Source organism: Naegleria gruberi, assembly GCF_000004985.1.
Source record: "Naegleria gruberi genomic scaffold NAEGRscaffold_5, whole genome shotgun sequence".
In the NCBI taxonomy this organism is placed as follows: domain Eukaryota; phylum Heterolobosea; class Eutetramitea; order Acrasida; family Naegleriidae; genus Naegleria; species Naegleria gruberi.
This window is the reverse complement of record NW_003163322.1, coordinates 679432-701271: the sequence shown is the minus strand read 5'-3', so window position 1 is coordinate 701271 and position 21840 is coordinate 679432. Positions and strand designations below refer to the sequence as shown.

The following is a 21840-nucleotide window of genomic DNA, read 5'->3' as shown; positions in this document are numbered from 1 at the left end:
AATTATTAAGTTTAAAATGTTTTGTGTGGTTTTACTTAAAGTAATTTTCCACCAGATTTTCTTTCACACTGGTTGAGAAGCGAATAACTTTCGTGTCTCCATCTTCACCATTGTAACTTAAAGTGTCAGAAGCAGGATGACTTCCATACGAATCACTTATGTGGGATTCATCAGTTAATGAATTATGACCTTCGAGAAATTTGATTTTTTGTTTGGATTGGGCCAACTCTAGCTCAATTCTCTTCCTTGTCAACAGTTCCTCTTGTAAAGAATTCAAGAGAATTGCATTTTCCTTCTTCATCTTGGTGATAGCCTTTTTGAGCATTCTGTGATATCTGTTCTTTGAACCCTTCTTGTATCGATAAAAGTAGCTTATCCAAAAGTGTGTGGAGAGTGTGTCAATGTCGGTATTTACAATTAATGTTGAATATTCGCTATTCTTTGGGTTATAAACATCGTTATAATACAGAGAAGGGTTTGTCATTACTTCTGTCCAAACCGAAATAGTATCCTTTGTAATATTTTCATCGAGCTGTTGTTTAGCACAATTCAATAAAAAGTTTCCAAAACGACAAGAATATAAACTGTCCAATATTAAGAAGAGGAACGCCTCATTAAACTCGAAATGTGAAGGATATTGTTGCCAAATTTGCCAAACACAATCAATAAATTGTAAAAAAACAGGAGAAATTTCATCAGAGGCTGAATTAGTTTTTCCAACACATCCATGTCCTACACGATCTAGAAACTTGTGACCAAAAGAAACCCACTCTCTCTCAATTAGAATTTCAAATCCCTTAATAGTTCTGTAATAAGGGTCTAATAAAAGCTCTGCAAGTGCGCAGATTTGTGCGGTACGATCCCATCCATCACTACAGTGAACAAGTACTGATGTATCAAATCTTTCAATATAAGTTACAACCTTTGAAGCTGCTTGCATGATTAACTTGGTATGTTTTAACCATCCTGTTGCCTCAAAAGAAGATAGCCAATATTGATCGTTATTTTGCTTATTTTGAATTAATTTCTTTAGCAAATTAAGACTGTTAGTCATGGCATGAATATTTTCAATATTCATGAACTCTATTGAACAGTTAGTATAGTATGCAATATTTTCATAACCCTTTCCCATAACTGTATTGGCCCAAGCGTTTGCCTTTGGTCTACAGTCAATAATCTGAAGTCTCTCTGATCCAGATGCTCTTCTGATGGCATCAACTAACTCTTCATCTTCTTTACATCTTGCTCTTGTGATACCTACCATAGGTTGACTCGATCTTACAATGCAAATATTCTTATGAGGATGAATCCAGGAAAGAACTGGAATTCTTCCTTTACTTCTAAAAGCTGCTGAAGCTGCAAGCATTTCATCTGAAACATCTTTAGGAACAATAAAATGTTCTGGATAAGTGTCACAAACTTTGAATTTTGAGTTAATAGAACTAATACGCCAAGAAAAAGCTGGATTATTTTGGTGTCTTGTGAAAAGGCCTTGTCTTTTAAATTCTCTTTTCATCTTGTAAACCTTCCATCCCTTTTCAATATCCTCCTGAGAATATATTTGAATTGGATAGGAGGAAATATGTTTACGGAATGCAAATGCAAACACTCTCTTTGAGGTAGCAGCTTTAAGGGCCTCCATAACTTTGTCAATTGTATAGGAAGAATCTCTAAAGAATAAAAATTTCAAAACCTGCAAATCTTTGCTCTTAATACTAATATATCCAAGACTATTAAACTTGTTATCAGTGGTAGGTCCATTATTTGCATTTGATGAAATATATTGACTGTAATAGTTGCTGTAGGTATTTGTCTCTGATTGTGGATATTTTGGAGCCATTCTAAGAATACAAGATGTTGGAGTTGATAGAACTAGAGATGGTTTAGCAACGCACTATTTAATTGTTAAAATAACTAAAAAAAATTGAGAAACTTACTTGGAATCTAATTTGATAATTTGTAATATATAACTCGCCAATAACAAGAGTAGGCTCAGTATCAGATTGATCACCAACATTAGTGGAAGTAGCATTACCATTAGTGCTAATAGTACTTCCAGCACTTCCATAATTTGAGCTAGATCCGCCTACTGTATTCAATAAGTCATAAACATTAAAATCATTCAATAATTCCTCTGCTGTTGTTAAAAATTCTCCAGAAGCTTGTTTTGGTTGCTCAATAAAAGGTCCTTGAGATGAAATTGCTTGTGGGTTGGAATGAGTTGGAGGAAAGTATGTAATTGGGAGATTTTTAACGACTCCAACCTTTTTAATATGATTAAGAACACATTCCCCTGGTAAAAGCCAAGATTCTGTTCCTTCTGGGTGATGTTTTCCAATATTATGTTTGATGATTGGTTTTTTCATTGATTGACCATTCGATTTGAGAGGAGAAACGTCCATACTTGGTAAATTAACCTCGCTATAATATTTTTGTTTTCCAATAAGTGCAGAAGCACTTGTAACTTCTTCCTCGTTGACCATATAAAAGTCATGTTCATCACTTTGTTTTAATAATGATTGAGAAAGAAGAGATATTGGTTGATTGGAAAGCATGTTTGGCTGGCTTTGAATATGATGAATACCAGCAGTTGGATTATTAATATTTGTTGGAGGTGTTTGAGAAGTGGTAGAGGTGGTAGAAGGAGTATTATTATCGTTGGTAGTAATAGTAGGATGATTTGCTTTGCTATTATTATTTGTGACAAGTTTCTCTTGTTGATTTGTAACTGGTAAAGAAGCAACTCGAGACCTTTTTCTAAATTTCAAATAATGATCAAATCACAAGAAAATTTAGTTCCATTGAACAAAAAGGGAAAACTTACTTTTGTACATTATCTGGATTGTGACTTGTTGGAAACTCTTTAGTTGAGGAAGATTTGTTAATTGTGGTAGGTGAATAGGGATGATGTTGTTCTGTTAGAAAGTGAACAGGAGTAGTTATGGCTGGAGTGACTTCATCGCAGGCACTCGATGGAGCAGTATCATCGTCATTTGAGGAACTGCCACTCTCATAGCCAGCATCATTTAAAAAGGATGGAGCAAATGGTTGATCCTTCTTTGCATGAATCATGTGGTGACCATGTTTGTGGGTGGTTAGATAAATATGAAGTGGTGTAACGTCTGGTGAATCATCATTATTGGCATTACTTGGAGTTATATTATTTGAGCTGGTATCACTTGGAGTGTCATTATACATGTTCCGATGAGGCATATTGTTGAGAGGTTTTTTGTTATGAATTAATTCAATCCAATCTGATGATCTTTGGATAAAGTGATAATGAGGTTCAATTAATTCCTTTTCTTCTTGATCAAGTAAATTAAAAGAGGTTTCTAACTCTGAATTTTGAGATGGATCAATCATCAAGTGCTTTCACTCCTAAAAGTGTTTAATTGTGTGTATTTAATTTAAATTGTTTCTTATTACTATTTGATGAAGTAATGAAATAAACAATGTAATACTAGATTGTTACTACAACAAAATTATAATCCCAATCAAATGATGAAGAGGTAATGTTATGATGATGGAGGTTTACTTTTCCCAGTAAAATAAACCTTCAACAAGTGTGGTGGTAGTTTGGTTAGTAATGAAGAAATCTATGGCAATAGATTGTGGCGTTTTATTCGGGTGATCAACAACCTCCTACTGCTCTCTACTGCTTTAGTTGCTGTATTCAAACGTGATGAATTTTTTCTTTTTTGAATCTAATGAGGAAGTTGTACAGTGCTCAAACACGCTTTGAGTTTACGATGAGTTCAATCCAATAAATTGATGCCTTTTTCACTATTAGTTGCATAATAAGCATCACATCATCATTCTGTTTTTCAGATCATTCTCTACTGATACAAGCAATAATAAAAAACTTTAAAAGTTTAATAATATTTGGCCAAAATTGGAGCATAAGTCTTCTTGAGATCATCGCTTAAACTACTGGCTGGCTTCAACAAGGAGAATTTCATGGCAGAGTGAGCACTTGATTCAAACTTGGTGAAAGATTTGGCAACTTCTTGAATAACTCTTCTAGCATTGTCACCATTATCGTGCAAAATCTTGACAACTTCTTCAACAGTAACTGGTTCAGCTTCATCTTTCCAAGCATCATAATCAGTGACCATACCAACACAAGCAAAGGCCATTTCAGCTTCACGAGCCAATTTAGCTTCTTGCAAACAAGTCATTCCGATGATACTACCACCCCACATTCTATACATTTTACTTTCGGCACGTGATGAGAAACATGGACCTTCCATACAGACATAAGTACCAGTGGCATGAGTCTTTGGAATAGTTTCAATACGTGAGCATGAATCAACAACCAATTGAGACAAAGTCTTACAAGTTGGTTCACCGAATGAAACGTGAGCAACCAAACCTTCTCTATCATAGAAAGTATTTTCAGATTGACGGAATTTGGTACGATCAATGAATTGGTCAACAACAACAAAGTGTTTTGGAGCCAATTCTTCTTGCAATGAACCAACAGCTCCGAAAGAAACTAAATTATTAGCACCAAGTGATTTGAGAGCAAAAATGTTGGCACGATATGGAACATCGGTTGGTTGAACAGAGTGAGAAAGACCGTGTCTACACAAGAAAGCAACAGTCAAACCGTTAATAGTACCAATAACAATTGGTGATGATGGTTTACCGAATGGAGTTTCAAATGGTTCAACAGTGATAACATTTTCAAGACCTTCAGCCTTTGAGAGACCGGTGCCACCAATGAAAGCCAAATCAACACGTGGATAAGCAGAGAGATCGACAGCAGCCATTATATATTACTATTCAAAAATTGGGTAATTTTTTTAAAAACGATTTTTAATAACTGCGATGGAAATTCAATATTTTGGCTGATTCTGTTTTAACAGAGTCTGTCGCAAGTGGTGGCTGAATGAAATTGAAGAAATTTCACATTCTCTCAAAGAATCTCAAAGATGACAACAATCTAATAATATTTTTCTTTTTCTTCTTTACAACAGAATAATAATACTATCATGTCTGCCTGTGGTACAATTTACATAGGATGGATAACATTCAATGGGTGTTGATTTTCAATCAATACATGATATTCTCATCAATTTTTAAAATCATATTAACCATTTCAGTTGCTAAAATGAGAACATTCATCTTGACAAGAATATTTTCCATAACTTGTGTCTCGCTCATATTCTTAATTTGCATTAGAAAATTGCAAGTATTTGAACAAGGTTTGGAATATTCCTCAATCAGTTTCTCATCTCTCAATAGATCATCTTGGGTGAATGAGTTGGCAAATAGTCCACAATAATATTCTCCTAATTGATGCTTGTCAATCAGAGTTTGAATTGTTTCAATTACAGAGAGTCCTGAATTTTCAGCAAATGTAGATGGAACAACCAGAAGGCTTTTTGCCCAATGCTTGGCAATGGTTTGAGTGAGAAAATCATTTGGTTCAATCTTTTCCAAATTTTCCATTACGAGAGAATAAATTTGCATTTCAAAACATCCACCTCCATAGCTTAATGGAGGAATAAGGGAGAGAGTTTCCAAATTGTCTTCAGAGTTCTTTTCTAACACATTGTGTTTGTTGGAGAGGTGAGAATATACGGATCGAACACTCATTAGCGCATCATTCATGGAACGAGCTGTTTCTTGGGCAAGAAACTCATTTGAGGATCGTATTAGGATTGAGCAAACTTTTGGTTCTATGCACTCAGTAAAGGTCATTAACTTGTCACCCTCCTGATATTCAAATTTTCCAGCATAACCAAGCATATTTTCAGTAAAGTGAGCCACTTGTGGGCAAATTGAGGCACCTGTAGCGAGAGCAATTCTATCCAATTCATCGGCACCAACCCACCTTATACCAATAAGGTTGTTCTCAACTAGGTAATCATGAAATCTATTATCGAATCCCCATTGTGAGACTATTATATTTACATTACAATTCTTCAGAATTGAAATAACTTCTTCAAGGTAGGAATTTTCAACAGCTTCCAATTCTTGATATTGTTTTGAATTGGTAATATTAATGTGGTGTCGTGTCTTGAGTCGAGGTGTTTCTATGGGACATGAAAATAGAGCAATTCTGCAATCTCTCATTGAAAATTTCATATTCAAATTGGATGCCAAATTTTTACCAACCAAACATATTCCAGATTCAATTAGAATTACATTAGTACTACTGTCAATATGTTGTTGATTCATTAAATTTTGATTATCAATAATCAGAGTGTCCACATTGATGAAATGAAGCTTGCCTGCTGTAGCGTGAATGGCTTCCACTGCTATTGAACTGAGTTCCTCACAAATATTTTTCACTTGTTTGGAAAGGAGGCATGATTTAGCTGCAATTTTTTCAATATCACTCTGTGTTAAATCTTTGATTTTTGAAAGGTTTAAAAATCTACTAGCTTTTAAAGAGCTCTCTGTTGGGTCAACCTCTCTCAATGGTTTCGTAAAAACAGATAACCATTCTCTTAAAATATAATCCAAAGTTTTTTGAAAACCTTTCATAATCTTATCTACACTCAAATTCCATTTTTCAATCAATTCCACAGATAATTTACACATTTCTCCACACAAGACGACAACACTAGTTGTTCCATCACCTACTGTATTGTCTTGATTTTTTGATAATTGATAGAGTAGTGTATGAATTGGATGTTGTTCTCTATTCTCATTGAGAGATCTCAATTTGAACATTTCCTCCATTAACGTTCGTCCATCATTCGTAACAAGGATGCTTTTTTGTAAATCACCCTTGACAATTAGTTTATCTTTACTGAATGGTCCAAGTGAAGTTCGGATTAATCGTTTGGAAAATTCATAGGCCAGCTTTAAATTATTTAATAAATTTTCCTCACTATAACTATTCTGTTGATGGTGATTTTTGGTGTGAAGAGGAATTTCCAATCTATCTACAATATCGGACGGGCTTGAGTCATTTTTTATTGCAAAATCATCAAGGTTAATTTCATCCATTTTTTTTAGTCAATTAATGAATTTAAATATTAATTACCTATTAAATGAATTTTATTTAATTCTTTAAATGGATTACTATTTCAATAACAATATGAAGTTTATAAAATACAAAATTTATGAATCCATCAATTCCAACAAGTCATCTTGTTCAACAATGTTTGAAGGAGTGGAACTAATATCAAAGTCAACATTCACTCTATTGCTTACTCTACAATCGAAAATCAATTCCTCAAACTTTTTCTCTACAGTTTCAACGGTTTCATCTTCCTCAGGTTCTTCGAAAATATCAAACTTGGAGAAGAGGTTAACCTTGAAGGTTTCCTTTGTTTCTTTTGGTCCATGAATAAGGTTTGCCAAGAAATTTAATTCACTAGTTGTGTCGTGACTCTTCTTCACAGCAGAGAATGAATAGTTTTCATTATCATCATCAGTGTGTTCTTGTTGGGCAATTTTAGGTTTTGTGGAAGAGTAGCTATGGTTAATAAACAAATTCCAAATTTAGGAAATTCATAAAATATAATAAAGGAAGGAGAATAAACTTACAAGTTGGCCCCCAAATCACTTGTTCTTTGATTTGAATCAGAATGTGTAACTGTACTGTGAGTAAAATCTTTCATTGGGTGATTTGCTATTAATTCAGTTTCTTTCAAATTTCCTTCAGCTTCAAAATATCTGCAAGTTCCAGGCTTATCAAATCCGAGTGGATATTGCTTATTGTTTGGAATTCTAAAGTGACCATTTGATCGGTGTTGAATCTTGCAATTCAAAAAGATTGAAACCTTTATATTTCTATCCTTCAAGAAATTACAAATAGTATATCTGCATTTAATAAAATCATTGAGGGACATTTTCTTTGAGATCTATTGATCAATTTAATATAAATAATAAGTCCTTTCAATGAGCACTTACCTCAACAATTTCGTTTACAGCTCGTTGAACACACTTCTTTGCTTCTAGGGCAGTTTCATCACTATCAAGCTTGCCGATAATATTTTCAATTTCATCCAAGTGATTCAAAGTAAATTGGAGTATTTCATGAGGGTGATTACAGGCAATGAAAGAGTACTTTAAACCCATTACCATCAAATCGTACAACTATAAGTAATAATAACAATAAGGAAATATTAATTCCGTAATATTTTCCATTTCAACCTTACCTTGTTCATACTGCTAGTGGAGAGTCTCATGATGGAGGAGTGTGCCAACTTTTCAAAAACATGTCTAATAGAAGCATCAGAATACATCTTTTGAGGTTTAACCAATTCATTAATAAATTCCTCATCAAACATATGCTTGACTACATCTTGAAGAACCTTCTTACTCTTCTCCTCGGTAATCTTTTGAGCTTCCAATCTTTGATGGAGAATGTACATCATCTCTCCACCGAGATTGAAGATCAGAAAAGGCATAGCATAATGACTCATTTTTTATTGTATTTTGCTGTATAAGAGAGCATGCCTTCGAGCAATGCATTGAGGCAGATTGTCTAGAGTTCTGATAACATCTCGACCTATCACAAGTGCCGCCTAAAACAAACACCTCTTAGTGATGAACTATATTTGAGCAGGTCATTTAAAATTCTGTTTCATTGTCAATAAGTGACGATACAAAACATGCAATGACTTGTATGTTGTGATAACTTGAATAATGTGTGGAAGCAATTTAGTTTTGAGTTTTAAAAATGAACAACACAAACAAAGTTTCATTCCTACTCGGAACATCATCAACAACTAGGAAACAATTATTATTGGGTCATTGTGGTGTTTTAAAATTCTCAAAATCTTCGGAAGGGAATAAAAGAAGAAATTATTCATCAGCTTTTCATCAAGATCATGTCATTGAGAGTAGCACCATTCAGAGAAAATACTTGACCAATATTGATTTTATGAGGAAGAATTTAAAACATTTTCAAGAGAGTAATAATTTAAAGGCAAAACATGAACAAAATATTGGACTTTTATTAAATAATTTTTCACAAAGATGGAATAATGTTAATATTAGAAATGAAGTTTCATTGATAAGAAGAAAATTAGTAAATTGTCAACAAAGCTACTTGAAAAATGATAGAACAATATTATCATCTTCAAATATTAAACAAGCACTACAGGGAAGTCAGCACTATTTAAATAATCCAAATGAAAGAAAAATAATTCTCCAAGATAGAGAAACCCTTCTCCGAAAGGTTGACATCATGTTCAGAGATGCCAAAAAGGAAGCTATATTTGTAAATGACATTTCTAATAATATTGGACCAGACGTATTAGCTTTTGATGTACATTTATTTAACATGTTTATGGATATTTATTTGAGATTGCGAGCAACGGAGCAGATTTGGGAAATGGAAAGATTTATGGAAAAGAATGGAATCAATCCTAATTTAACAACATTGATTTTCCTTACCGATGCATCCAGAGTTGACAATCAGGTTGACAAGGCCATTCAATACTATAGAAAAGCAATTACACAGTGGAATGATTGTATTGAGCTGGATACATCATATTGGAATCATTTTCTTTCTGCTTTGGCATTAATTGGTACTGATAACATGTCGAGAGATGCAACAAACTCAATGACAACCCCTCTCCAGGAAAATGAACTCCTTTCAAAATACTTTTCTATAATGATTGATTCTGGGTATGAGCCTGATGAAGATACATTTAGATTTGTTATTCATGGATCTAGAAATATCAATGTCATGATGGAAACTTTGGATTTGATGGAAAACGAATATGGCCTCTTCTATTTGAAATGTTATGATTCTATATCACTATTTCTATCTGGATCTTATTATAATCCACAGGCAGCAAAAGCTCTTTTCCACAGGTTATTGTTGAATAGAGGAAAGTTCAAAGATTACAGAAGTAGCTCTGCATTCTTTTTGGATAATTCCAGTGCAAAAGTGGTGGGAAGTCTTGACAATGTCGCCCCAACAGAGAATGCTCTCGAGTTCAAGCATGGATTGAATTTGGAACTGACCAGTATTTACCAACATTTGATTCGTTCCTTCATTCCACCAAACTACACTTACGAGGTTGATATTGACACAATGTTGACTATCTATGATTATGCTGTAACTAAGGAGAAACTGAAACCAACCTCCATGATGATGGAAGATCTCATTGATGCCTACTGTAGAGTTGGTAATATGAAAGAGGCTTGGGTGATTCTTTCTAGAATGAGATCACTTAATCTTTTCAAAATTAACAATATCAAAATTCATTGGAAATTATTGATGGCCTACAGACACCAACAAGATGTCAAAGGAGCATCCACAGTAATGAAGGATGCTCTCGAGAAGAGATTGGCAATTACTGAGGGACTTATCAAACTTTACTTTGAATCATGCAGAACTAGTGATGAGATGACTCCACTTGTTGTGTTTTGTGCCTTGATTGATAGAAAGTTTGTCGACATTACACAACAAAAATATCTCATTCCAATGGTGAGAGATGTCTTTCAAAATGTAAAGAAAAAGTTTGGTGTTGTTCACAAGCAACAAATCAATGATATTGACTCTGAAGAATATGGAGAGTTTGCAAAATTCCAAAAGATTACCTCAATGCTCCACGAAAGATATGTAAAATTCCATTAAATTATTTCAACATTTTAATTATGTTACCAAATATGTTTTTAACAAAATAATACCAATTATTCCAATTTTTTAAACAATAATAAAATTGAAAAAGGATTATTTATTTATTAATAAATTAGTAGGATTCGTAGAGTTTAGTTGTATTGACAGGTGGTAAATCAAAAGCATAAATGGAAGAATAATCTCTTTCAAAAATACTATTAACTGTTTGTCTCAAAGATGGGGTGGTACTAACAAATGAAATACCTGCAGTAGTGTAGAAGTAGTCCTTACTCCAATTAGATGTGGAAATGTAGGCTTGCTTTTCTGTGACCATATACTTGGCGTGATTGACTCTTGTGAATGGATATTTTGGAGCATCTTGTTGATCAGGAAGTTGGAAGATTTTAGCAGAAATTGAGCCAGTACACTTGTGAGATTCAGTACAGAATTTACCTCCAAATTCAACCAATGATTGCAATACAGTAATTTGATATGACTTGGTGTGATCCCATTTACTGATAAGCAACTTGACTTTAACATTTCTCATAATAGCAGCCTTAAGAGCATCTATTAATGAATTTTAGAATAAATACAAATCTAATAAAATACTTACTTTCAATATCTCCCCAATATTGGAATTGTGGACCAGCATACATTAAGAGTGGTACAAAGTCCATTACAGAAATGTGAACAAATTGAGTGGAATTGTTAATAACAGCCAACAAGGCATCAATATCGTTAGTTCTTTGTGGTTCGTTAATAATTTTTGGACTAGCACTCATAAAGACAGTTGATTCATTCTTTTGAGGTTCATTCTCGAATGGAACGAGCAATCTAGAGAATTGATTGACAGAGGTGAAGGTATTTTCAGGCCATCCTCTAAAACCTTCAAAAGTACTATTCATATTCTTTCCAAGAGTATAATAGATATCCAAAATTTTTTCAATATCCTTTGTTAAACAAGCACAATTTGTGACCTTGACACCCAATTCCTTAACTTGAGCCAAAGATCTCCAATCCAAATTTGCACTTCCAACGTAGAAATGTTGTCCATCAACAGCAATGGCCTTTGTGTGAAGAATACCACCTGAGAAGGCTTTACTCCAATCAATTGAAACGAGTTCAGCACCCATTTTCTCCAAAGCTCTAGTATCATCATCTGGGAATTCCTTTGATGCAATATTTTGAACAATACGAACTTTAATACCTCTCTTGATAGCATTAGCAATACTATCAAATGCTTGGTTACCAAATTGTCCACCAGAAACATCAGATGCATCATTACGAAGACTTGAATAAAAACAAGCAATTGTCAATGAAGACTTGGCATTTGAAATAATTGAAGACCAAGCATTATATGTGTAATCGGTATTTGGAACAAGTTTGAGATCAACTCCCATTGGAATACTTTCAACAATCTGATAAGAACTAAATAAATTGTTGAAAATGCATTTCCACAACAACCTACCAAGTAGATTCACAACTCAAATCACTAGCTCTATTTCCAATTCTAGAATAACTATAATATAAAGCAGGAGTAATCACTGATGGAATAACAACAAGACAAGTAAGAACAAAACAAATGGCAGGAACAATATAGGCACAATAATTATATTCTCTCCATTTTAAAATTCCACGAAAACCACTTCCATCATCACCACCATCATTTATAGAGTCACCACCACCACTACCCCTTTCATATATTGGTGAGGAGTGATACACATCTTGATGATACCCTCCCGATGAAGTTGTTGCGTTATTGATTCTATCGGATTCACTCATTTTTTAAAAAAATCAAATTTTTTTTCAATATTTTCTAGTAGGCACCAATTAAACTGGTTGGTATCTTTGGAGTTGTAGTCATGATGATGAACACTTGATATTGAGCAAGTGCTTGCAAGAAATATCTTTGCAGAAGAATCTGTTATTTGCCTCAATCATTTTTTGTTGAGAATCAGAATAATAACTAACAATATGTAATAAAAAATGACACCAAACTCACCCAATCTATCAAGTGGTACTAGGATGAATTTTGGTAGGATTGTTGAAGAAGAAGTAGAATTGGATGATCGGGATGGGATTGATACAAATAACAATGATAAAAGGTTGATCGGAGGAGAAGAAGGACAACAGATTGATTTTTTGATTAGTAATAATAATATTCGGAATAATTCATTATTGATTAGTGGTAATAACGTGATTGATAATAGTACTAGTGGAACATCACCTATTCAGATTGTACAAATTGGTGGAGAATCAACAGCTTCAGAAAGAATTGTGTTTGATTTTTCAGATGCTCCATCACCTCGTTTGAATATTGATAACACAACAAGATTGAGGAAAAAATCACTCACTTCACCATTTACTCCTCCTTCCGCTTCGAGTGACAATGGGAGTGATAGTGGTTGCAACACATTGCAATCTCCAAATATTGATACAACTTCGAGATCAATCTCTGAACGATTGAATTTAGCAACACCACACATTGAAGAAAATCAACTAAAATCGAAAAAGAAAATGCCATTACAGAGGTTTGATAGTTTTTTGAGATATCTGCACAGAGAATTGAATGTGACAACAAGAAATTCGCCCAATGTAATTTCAAATTCTGAAGGAAAATCTACTAATGATGTTATAATGTCCGCAGAAACACCTACAAGTACTCAATCAACACCAATATGTGATAATTCTCAAAGTTCTCTAAATGGAAAACCATATAATTTTCCAAATGGATTTATCAAATTATCACACGATCCAAAAGATAATTGTTTCACAGATGAAGAATTGAGAGGTCAATTGTACAAATTTATTGAGATACCCATTAGAGTGGAGAGATTTTTATTCTTTGGATTTTTCATTTGTTTGGACACATTTCTATTTTATTTGACCTTCTTTCCTGTGAGAGTGTTTTTATCATTGTGGAGAATTATTTGGTCCATTGTAAAATATATTATACTATTACCATTTAGAGGATGTTTAAGAGAGATGAGTAATGGAAATAGCAGATTAAAACCGAGTGTGAATGAGTCAGTCCTATTTGATTTGGTGAAGTTTTTCTGCCTCGTCATTAATATAATTCTCATCATGCAAACAACTGACTATTCACTACTGTATCACTACATTAGAGGAGAATCAATTTTAAAGTTGTACGTGATTGGTAATATGTTGGATGTATTTGACAAGTTGTGTTCCTCCTTCGGTCTAGATTCACAAATAGCTCTCCTTTATTCTTCCAAACAATTTGTCAATGGTATATTGAATGATAGGAGTGGGTCGTGGAAAGAATTTGGGCACATGACAGTAATGTTCATATTCCACATGATTTATCTCTATGTGCATAGTATTGTACAATTGATTAGAATTGTTACCTTAAATGCAGCCCTGAATAGTTCTAATTACACTCTTCTTACAATGATTATCTCGACAAACTTTGTAGAATTGAAGGGTAGTGTATTCAAGAGATTTACAAAGGAGAATCTTTTCCAACTAGCTAGTAGTGATGTAGTGGAAAGATTTGAGATTTTTTGGTTTACTATTTTGATCTTTGTACAAAACACATTGAGAACAATTGTGGATTCAACCTCTGGGCCTGTTGAAGGAGTTGACTTGAATGACTTTGAAACTATGACAAACCTGGAAGGCTCTAGCTCACTATTTTCCTTCCTCGACGACAAGTTGGAAGAGTTTGGTCATATTTTCATATTCATGATTTGTGCTGAGATTTTAGTAGATACTCTCAAGCATACCTTTGTCTCCAAGTTTAACAGCATTCATCCATCAACATTTAGAATGTACACTCTCAAGTTATGTGACGACTTGATATCTCATTCTGATTCAGCAAAAAAGAGTGAGACAACTTCAGTGGTTGTCTCATCCTTCTTTCACAATACAAATAGAAGTAAGGTTGCAAGAAGATTGGGATTTTTGGAAGGCCCACTCATCACTCACACCCTTCGAATGATTATGGAAGTAATGCTACCATGGCTATTTCACTTTGTGGCTGTTCTTGGATATAGTAATAATTGGGATTCATTGGAGACATTAATTGCCATTCCTTCTCTTTCCAAAGTAATTTATCCAATTATCATAACATTGCTTGGATTTTTATGCTTATTCCTTCTCAAATTATTGATATCAATCACAATCATTGGTCATGCAGCTAAAAATTTGTGTGCTTACAAGCAAGATCCAAATAATGTAATTCCAAACTTCCCCGATCGTTACATGATGTTTGATAAAAGAATTCCCTAATTCTATATGTTCATAAATATATAAAGGTATTTTACAATATAGTCCTACCTTTATCTTGTTTATTGGCACATTGTGTCTTGTTGAATTCTTGTACAACTTTGCTATTTCAACATCTTAATATTTTTAGGAAGACTGCCATGAAAAACAAAACTATCCGAAAAGGATCCATAAGCCACGTTTTGTGACGTCATACCTCCTTCTCTCTCCGATCCTCAAGGAAACATGGTAAGTGAACAGCCCTCTGAGTGTAATCACACCTACTTTGTTGAAGAATATTCTACCTGATCGTTCTTTCCCAAAGAATTTCACAATTTTCCTTCTCTCTATTAATTCTGTTCAACTATGCGTGTTAAAAAAAATACTTGAACCAAGCCTTCTTCACATCTAACAACAACAACAACATGAAGATTATTGACAAGATCAATCAGTGCATTGAAGAAAACAAGACCTTTTATTCATTCGAATATTTCCCACCTAAAACTGATGCAGGCGTTGAAAATTTATATCAACGTTTGCAACGTATGGCCAAACTTGCTCCAATGTTTATTGATATTACTTGGGGAGCTGGTGGTAGTACTGCTGGTAAAACAATTGAAATCGGAGCAACTGCTCAAAATATGATTGGTGTTGAAACTCAAATTCACATGACTTGTACTAATATGAAGGTTGAAGAATTGGACAAGGCTATTCAAACTGCAAAGGATATGGGTATTTCTAATATTTTGGCTTTGAGAGGAGGTTTGTTTTATTATTATTTATATGTGTGTTAATGATAATTTATTATTGTTGCTTGTTAATAACTAAATGTGTGTCACCAATTCCATTCTTCATCATCATTGTCATCATTGTTATCATTACAAACCAATGCTACACTAATAATAATAATAATACTATGATGATCTTTTTTAATAATTTAATAACACACTAATTTAATAATAACAATATTAACAATACCATGATATATATTATTATATAACAATATAGATCCACCTCTTGGAAGTGAAGATTGGGAACAAACTGATGGTGGTTTCAAGTATGCTAGAGATTTAATTTCACACATTAGAAAGACTCATGGTGATTACTTTGGTATTTCTTGTGCTGGATACAGTGAAGGTCACCCAGAGGGAGATTATCAAAAGGATTTAATGTACTTGAAGGAAAAGTATGATGCTGGAGCAGATTTTGTTGTTACTCAATTGTTCTACGATTGGCAACAATTCTTAAAGTTTGTTAAGGAAGCTAGAGAAATCGGAATTAAATGTCCAATTATTCCAGGTATTATGCCAATTAACAATCATGCATCTTGGCAAAGAATGACCACTTTCTGTAAAACAAGTATTCCACAAAATGTTCATGATGAAATGGCTAAACTTAATTTGGAAGATGATAATGAAGTTAAGGCCTATGGTATCAAATTATGTATCACTATTTGTAGAGCATTGATGGATAATGGTATTCGTGGACTCCATTTCTATACTCTCAATTTGGAAAAGAGTACTGAAGCTATTCTTGAAGGATTGGAACTCTCACCAAAGGAAAGTATTCCAAGATCATTACCTTGGGTTAAACCTGCTAATGCTAAACGTTTGGCTGAAGAAGTTCGTCCAATCTTTTGGTCTAATCGTGTTAAATCATACATTGATCGTACTCAACATTGGGATGAATTCCCTAATGGACGTTGGAGTGATTCTAGATCACCTGCATTTGGTGAATTGGGTGAAGAAATTGCCTATTTCTATAGAAGAAAGTTTGGTGAAAAGGAAAATATTGTTGCTGCTTGGGGTGCTGAACATGCTAATTTGGAATCAATTTCACAAGTTTTTGTTAACTTTATTGAAGGAAAGATTCCATTCCTTCCATGGAATGAACAATCTACCTCTCCAGAAACCAATATTATTAAGAATGAATTGATTGAACTCAATAAGAATGGTTTCTTGACTACCAATTCTCAACCAAAGGTTAATGGTGTTTCATCATCTGATGATTCTGTTGGTTGGGGACCATTGAATGGATTTATCTATCAAAAGGCCTACGTTGAATGTTTCATTTCACCACAACATCTTGAAACTCTTGAAAATATTATCAAGGAAAAGTATCCAATGGTTACTTATCAAGCTCTCACAAAGGATGGAAGAGTCAAGACCAATATTCAAGGTGATAATTATGTGAATGCTGTCACTTGGGGTGTTTTCCCAGCTCAACAAATTCTTCAACCAACTGTTGTTGATAGTAATGCTTTCTTAGTTTGGAAGGATGAAGCTTTCCAAATTTTGGATACTCACTGGTTGTCTTTATATGAAGAAGGATCTCAAGCTCATACTCTCTTAAAGACAATTTCTGACGAATGGTACTTGATCAATGTTGTTGATAACGACTATATTAATGGTGATATTTTCAAATTATTCAGGGAAGTTTCTCAACAAAAGCAATAAATTATTTCGATCAATTTTTCTAATTTTGATCTATTTTACTTTTTTGGAAATATTGTTGATTGGATGGTATGTTTCAGTGTCATTTCTTTTAATGGATGAACAAGTCAATAATAGTCCCATTGATGATGCTACAGACCACGAGTTACTGCTGCAAGTTATTATTACATGTTGTTGAAAGATTTTCCAATTCAGATATATTCAAAAGAAAAAATGTCTTCAATACTTGCTGAGGAAGAAATCATTCTCATTGAATCTGGTGATGAACAGGAAGAGACTTCATCTTCAAATTCAGCCTACTCCTCTGAAGAAGAAGAAGAGGATGATCAACAGCTGCAGAACAATTCAGGCAAACAATTGACTCGTAAAACTCTTCCAATGGAAAGTTCTCCAACTGTTCATGATACATCTCAATTTGAGAAGGAATTGAAATCAAAGAAGAATAACTTTCTCTCTCGATATATTCATAAAGCTAATAGTTCAACTGATGTGGTTAGTGGTGCTGGTGGTGCAACAACTTTTCAAAAGAAAAAGAATAAGAAACAAGGTAACAAGTCAACTGCAACACTAGAAACTAAAACGAGTAGAGACAGTGTTCAATTGACTAAATTCAAGATTGATGATGAGGATATTATTGATTTTGGTAAACCATTGACAAGTAATACTACATCTGCCAATATTAACATTCAATCAAAGAATAATGTCGAAGATGAAAGTGAAGATGAGCAAGAACAAGATGGAGAAGATCTTAGAAGACATGCAATTAGTTCTAGAGATGATGATTTGATTAAACTGGAAGATGTTTATCAAGATTCGAATGTTCAACAGCCTCCACCACCTCCAATGCTGGTTTCTAATAGTAATCCTACGAACGAAAGTGAAGTGAAAATTGAAGAAACAGCCACAACTCATGAAGAGCCAATCAAGTTGGAAATTAAGAAGGAATTGAGTTTCTACCAGAAATGGTTTGGTTTCTATAAGAATGATGAGGGAGAAACCAAAACTGAACCAGAAGAATCTCCTCGACCATCTTCTGCTATTGTAGAAGTCACCAAAACAGCTGAACAATATCCAGTTTACAAAATCGCCATTCTAGGTGAAGATTTATCAGATTCTCTCATTGCAGCTGAATTCTTGCAAGAAGAAGTCAAAAGGTCAACCAACTCTGACGAAACCGTTATGAAGAAACAATTCGATTTTGGTGGAAAACCCTACCAATTAGAACTCTTCTTTTATGACATCTATGAGCAATTTGTCAACATGATGGATCAATGTCTCAAAGAATGTGATGGTTTTCTCATAGTTTACAATGTTGCAAGTCGTAGAAGTTTCCAACAAGTTGACATTCTATACGAAAAGCTTTATAGAGCTAAAGAGGGAGGTACCATTTCAATGGTTCTTGTTGGAATTGAGTATAGTAATAAGAGTAATGCTGGTTCACCACCTTCCACAACAAGTCTCCTATTACAACAACAACAGAATTCAACCACAACACCAATCACTAATCAACCATCTCCATTGACAGCTACAAGTTTAATGAATCTCAAGAGTTCAACAAGTACAAGTGGTCAATTGATGCAAGACAATGCCGATCTATCCGATTCCTCAAGAAAAGCCTCAATTGTTTCACTTTCCAGTGCCACCAAATACTGGAATAATAACAATAATTCAACAACCATCCTATCAAACACAACCAACAACAAACATCACTCAACCTCACTTCGATCCAATTCCTCATCCTCCTCCATCTTTGTAACTTCTCAAAATGGTAAAGAAAGACAAGTTTCCAAACGTGAAGGATTAAAAAAATCACTCTACTATTACGTTCCATTCATTGAAATGAATAGTGATGAACCAAAAAGTTTAATTCAACAAAAAGTTAAGGAAATTTTTCATGACTTGTTGAGAGAAATTGTTCAAGGAGGTAATTTGAGGTATAGTGCAGTGAAACCACAACAATTGACTAATGCACAATATTTGACAGGTCAATTGGGGAGTAGTTGGAGTGGATCTGAGAAGAGTGGTGAGCAAGCAGTCATAATTGAAAATTACATTCCACCAAATCAAGATTCGTATAATATTGTGATGAATTCTGTCAAGGCACTTTTTACTAATTTGAATGTTCATGGTTATTGTTTGAATACACCAATTAATGATGAAAGGGAACTTGCACAAGTTGAATTCCTAGTCGATCATTTTGAATCTTATCAAGTCACTTGTCCAGTTATTGAAATTTGTTTGAAAAGATTTGATTTTAGAAATGTCAAACTCAAACTCAAACAAAAAGTAACTCCACACAATGAACAACAAATTCTCTCCTTCCTATTTGACATTCCACTCAAAAAGAAGAATATTCTCCAAATGATGTTTACAAAAAGTGATGAAAATTATCAGAGGGAAATTAATGAGAGATTGATTTTTGCAATTTTCATTGCTACATTTGCTAAACAATTATATTCTGAACAGAATCAACAGTTATATGATGGAACTTTTATGGTTTCTTTGGAGGATGAATGGAATTTCATTTTAAATTTGAAGAATTTATTCGAAAGTGTGAAAAAGAAAGTGAAAGAATATGCAAGTTTGGAAGAATTGGTTGAAGATCAAGTAATTAGAATGGTAGATTGGATGGAGAAGAAGATTCATCTCAAGAGAGGAAATGAAGTTGAAATGTTAATGAAATTCCTTCTCCAACATGTCACTTCCCCAATTGACTGTTATGGTTTTGAGAGAAGAATTAGACCTCATGTACTTGGTAATAGATATCTAATTCTGAAGAGAATTTTCTCCAATCACCACTCTAAAATTTACAAATCTGTCAAAGTCAAGACAAGCTCACTCTGTGCTTTGAAACATTTGACAAATTTCACAAAATCAGATTTAACAGAAGTTGGTAAAGGTGTCGAGTCCATGATACTATTTCCAAAACATCCAAATGTCATGACATTCTCTGATTATACCATTAGAAGATGTAGATCTGAACGATTTGAAATTTTCATTGAACTTCCCTATATGAATGGTTCCAATTTGGAGAAGAGAGTTGAATTTATGATTAGAAATCATCGATTCATGAATTATTTAGAGTTGATTGATGTTTGTTTGCAGTCAACGAAAGGTCTTTCACATTTGCATCAGAATTCGATTGTTTTTCCTTCATTGAAATTGGAAAAGATTTTGATGAATTATAATGAAGAGAAAGATTCAAGTTTTAGATCGACTCAGTCGTGTGTAACACCTGCTGGTAGTGATTTTAAGGCTGATTTGTTATTGTTTGATAATAGTGTTTCGAATAGTTTGTCAGAAGCAAAGCAACAAGAATTGAAATCAGTAATTATTAAGGCATTTGATGAGAATGATACATTATTGGGTGATCAACACAAGTCAAATCTCAATGTGAAACTCACTGATTGGTTTAAACCTTGGGATTTTTCAATCCTTGATGGAACTGTCCAATTTAAAAACAGACAAGTGATGGAACAATATCACAACAAGCAACACTCAAATGAATGGTCTACTATTAGATCTACAACACCAACATCAACCACTTCAAGTACTAATCATTCTACTTTAAGAAAACAAATGGTATTGCGTGAAATAATGTCATCCAATGTCAATAATCAAGAAAAGTTAAATTTTGATGGTGATATTGAAAGATATTTGGATGAGAAGGATGATATTTTCAGATTGGGATGTGTTTTTTATCAACTCATTACAAAGGAATCATTTATTAGGTTGTCTAATTTGCATCAACATGGTGAAAGTTCAGATAATTCAACAGTTTCGTCTCCAACCTCAACTACAACTGTAATAATTAAGAAGGAAGTTGACCATCAAGAATTGCTGAATGGTACTGGACAAACAGATGGTATTGCATCTTCTTCTAATACTACTGTTGGAAATAATTTAGAAAGTGCAACTATTCAAACCAATGCAACAAATTTCGAATATGTTTCGATTGAGGAAGCAATCTCAAGAGATGAAAAACTCACTCATCAAATCATGGCTTCCAAAATTCACATGAGTTTATTGAAGAGTGAAGCTATTCCTCACTTAATCTCTCCAAGACTTCATAATCCTTCCAACAATTCTTCCATTAATCACCATTCGGATGGTTTCGTCAAAATTTCAAGCTCTGAAACAAGTTCTCCAATGTCTGCTTCCTCTCTCTTGGCTTCTCCTCCAAGCTCTGAAAGAATCAACCCTTCCTCCTCAACTCCATTCAATGCATCCAATGAAACTTCCTTAAATACTACACCAAATATGGAAAAGTTAAAAAAATCCTTTTACTACTGTTCACATCAAAATGAACAACTCTTAATTGGTCTCCTCCAACAAATGACAAGACTGAATCCTAACCAAAGACCTTCCCTAAAAAAGATTATTCTCATTTTAGAAGTCTTGTTGAAATATAACCAAATTGACCAAGACATTTGTGAAACTCTCCTATCCAAATAATAATAAATAATATCTATGATGAATAACAGTTTTATGGACGTTTCGTTACAAAGCAGAAAAGGAAGGCCTAAAACACACTATTAAAAGAACCATTTGCAGAGATACTGTATTTCAAATAACTGTAATAAATAAAATTGTGCAGTAGTTGTCTTGTAACAAATCGTGTTT

At 33.7% G+C, this 21840-nt stretch overlaps 9 protein-coding genes across 9 annotated transcripts; 4 read left to right on the top strand and 5 right to left on the bottom strand.

Moving 5' to 3' along the window:
- Positions 1-4: 4 nt before the first annotated feature.
- On the bottom strand, positions 5-3487 carry NAEGRDRAFT_78325 (myotubularin-related protein). The gene is made up of 3 exons (XM_002681642.1): positions 2825-3487; positions 1938-2757; positions 5-1894 (listed from the first exon to the last, which is right to left on the bottom strand). The coding sequence occupies exons 1-3, from the start codon at positions 3361-3363 to the stop codon at positions 32-34; spliced, it is 3222 nt and encodes a 1073-aa protein (XP_002681688.1). The 5' UTR covers positions 3364-3487; the 3' UTR covers positions 5-31.
- Positions 3488-3856: 369 nt separating this feature from the next.
- Positions 3857-4794, bottom strand: NAEGRDRAFT_35297 (5'-methylthioadenosine phosphorylase). Its single transcript, XM_002681641.1, has one exon. It carries the CDS (start codon positions 4770-4772, stop codon positions 3873-3875), a length of 900 nt encoding a protein of 299 aa, XP_002681687.1. The 5' UTR covers positions 4773-4794; the 3' UTR covers positions 3857-3872.
- A 261-nt stretch (positions 4795-5055) lies between these two features.
- On the bottom strand, positions 5056-6963 carry NAEGRDRAFT_30508 (uncharacterized protein; the record flags this gene model as incomplete). The annotated part of the gene is made up of 4 exons (XM_002681640.1): positions 5056-5237; positions 5283-5497; positions 5555-6326; positions 6390-6963. 4 exons carry the CDS (start codon positions 6961-6963, stop codon positions 5056-5058), a joined length of 1743 nt encoding a protein of 580 aa, XP_002681686.1.
- A 114-nt stretch (positions 6964-7077) lies between these two features.
- Positions 7078-8387, bottom strand: NAEGRDRAFT_63091 (uncharacterized protein; the record flags this gene model as incomplete). Its single annotated transcript, XM_002681639.1, has 4 exons — positions 7078-7435; positions 7507-7823; positions 7873-8058; positions 8121-8387. The coding sequence occupies 4 exons, from the start codon at positions 8385-8387 to the stop codon at positions 7078-7080; spliced, it is 1128 nt and encodes a 375-aa protein (XP_002681685.1).
- Positions 8388-9154: 767 nt separating this feature from the next.
- On the top strand, positions 9155-10555 carry NAEGRDRAFT_63090 (uncharacterized protein; the record flags this gene model as incomplete). Its single annotated transcript, XM_002681805.1, has 1 exon — positions 9155-10555. The coding sequence occupies one exon, from the start codon at positions 9155-9157 to the stop codon at positions 10553-10555; it is 1401 nt and encodes a 466-aa protein (XP_002681851.1).
- A 78-nt stretch (positions 10556-10633) lies between these two features.
- NAEGRDRAFT_78323 (phospholipase D family protein) lies at positions 10634-12319 on the bottom strand (the record flags this gene model as incomplete). Its single annotated transcript, XM_002681638.1, has 3 exons — positions 10634-11104; positions 11151-11965; positions 12006-12319. The coding sequence occupies 3 exons, from the start codon at positions 12317-12319 to the stop codon at positions 10671-10673; spliced, it is 1563 nt and encodes a 520-aa protein (XP_002681684.1). The 3' UTR covers positions 10634-10670.
- A 200-nt stretch (positions 12320-12519) lies between these two features.
- Positions 12520-14855, top strand: NAEGRDRAFT_78322 (DUF747 domain-containing protein). The gene has a single exon (XM_002681804.1). It carries the CDS (start codon positions 12524-12526, stop codon positions 14786-14788), a length of 2265 nt encoding a protein of 754 aa, XP_002681850.1. The 5' UTR covers positions 12520-12523; the 3' UTR covers positions 14789-14855.
- Positions 14856-15140: 285 nt separating this feature from the next.
- NAEGRDRAFT_35291 (methylenetetrahydrofolate reductase) lies at positions 15141-17244 on the top strand. Its single transcript, XM_002681803.1, has 2 exons — positions 15141-15526; positions 15773-17244. Exons 1-2 carry the CDS (start codon positions 15190-15192, stop codon positions 17218-17220), a joined length of 1785 nt encoding a protein of 594 aa, XP_002681849.1. The 5' UTR covers positions 15141-15189; the 3' UTR covers positions 17221-17244.
- A 186-nt stretch (positions 17245-17430) lies between these two features.
- Positions 17431-21672, top strand: NAEGRDRAFT_63086 (uncharacterized protein; the record flags this gene model as incomplete). The annotated part of the gene is made up of 1 exon (XM_002681802.1): positions 17431-21672. The coding sequence occupies one exon, from the start codon at positions 17431-17433 to the stop codon at positions 21670-21672; it is 4242 nt and encodes a 1413-aa protein (XP_002681848.1).
- Between the last annotated feature and the right edge of the window lie 168 nt (positions 21673-21840).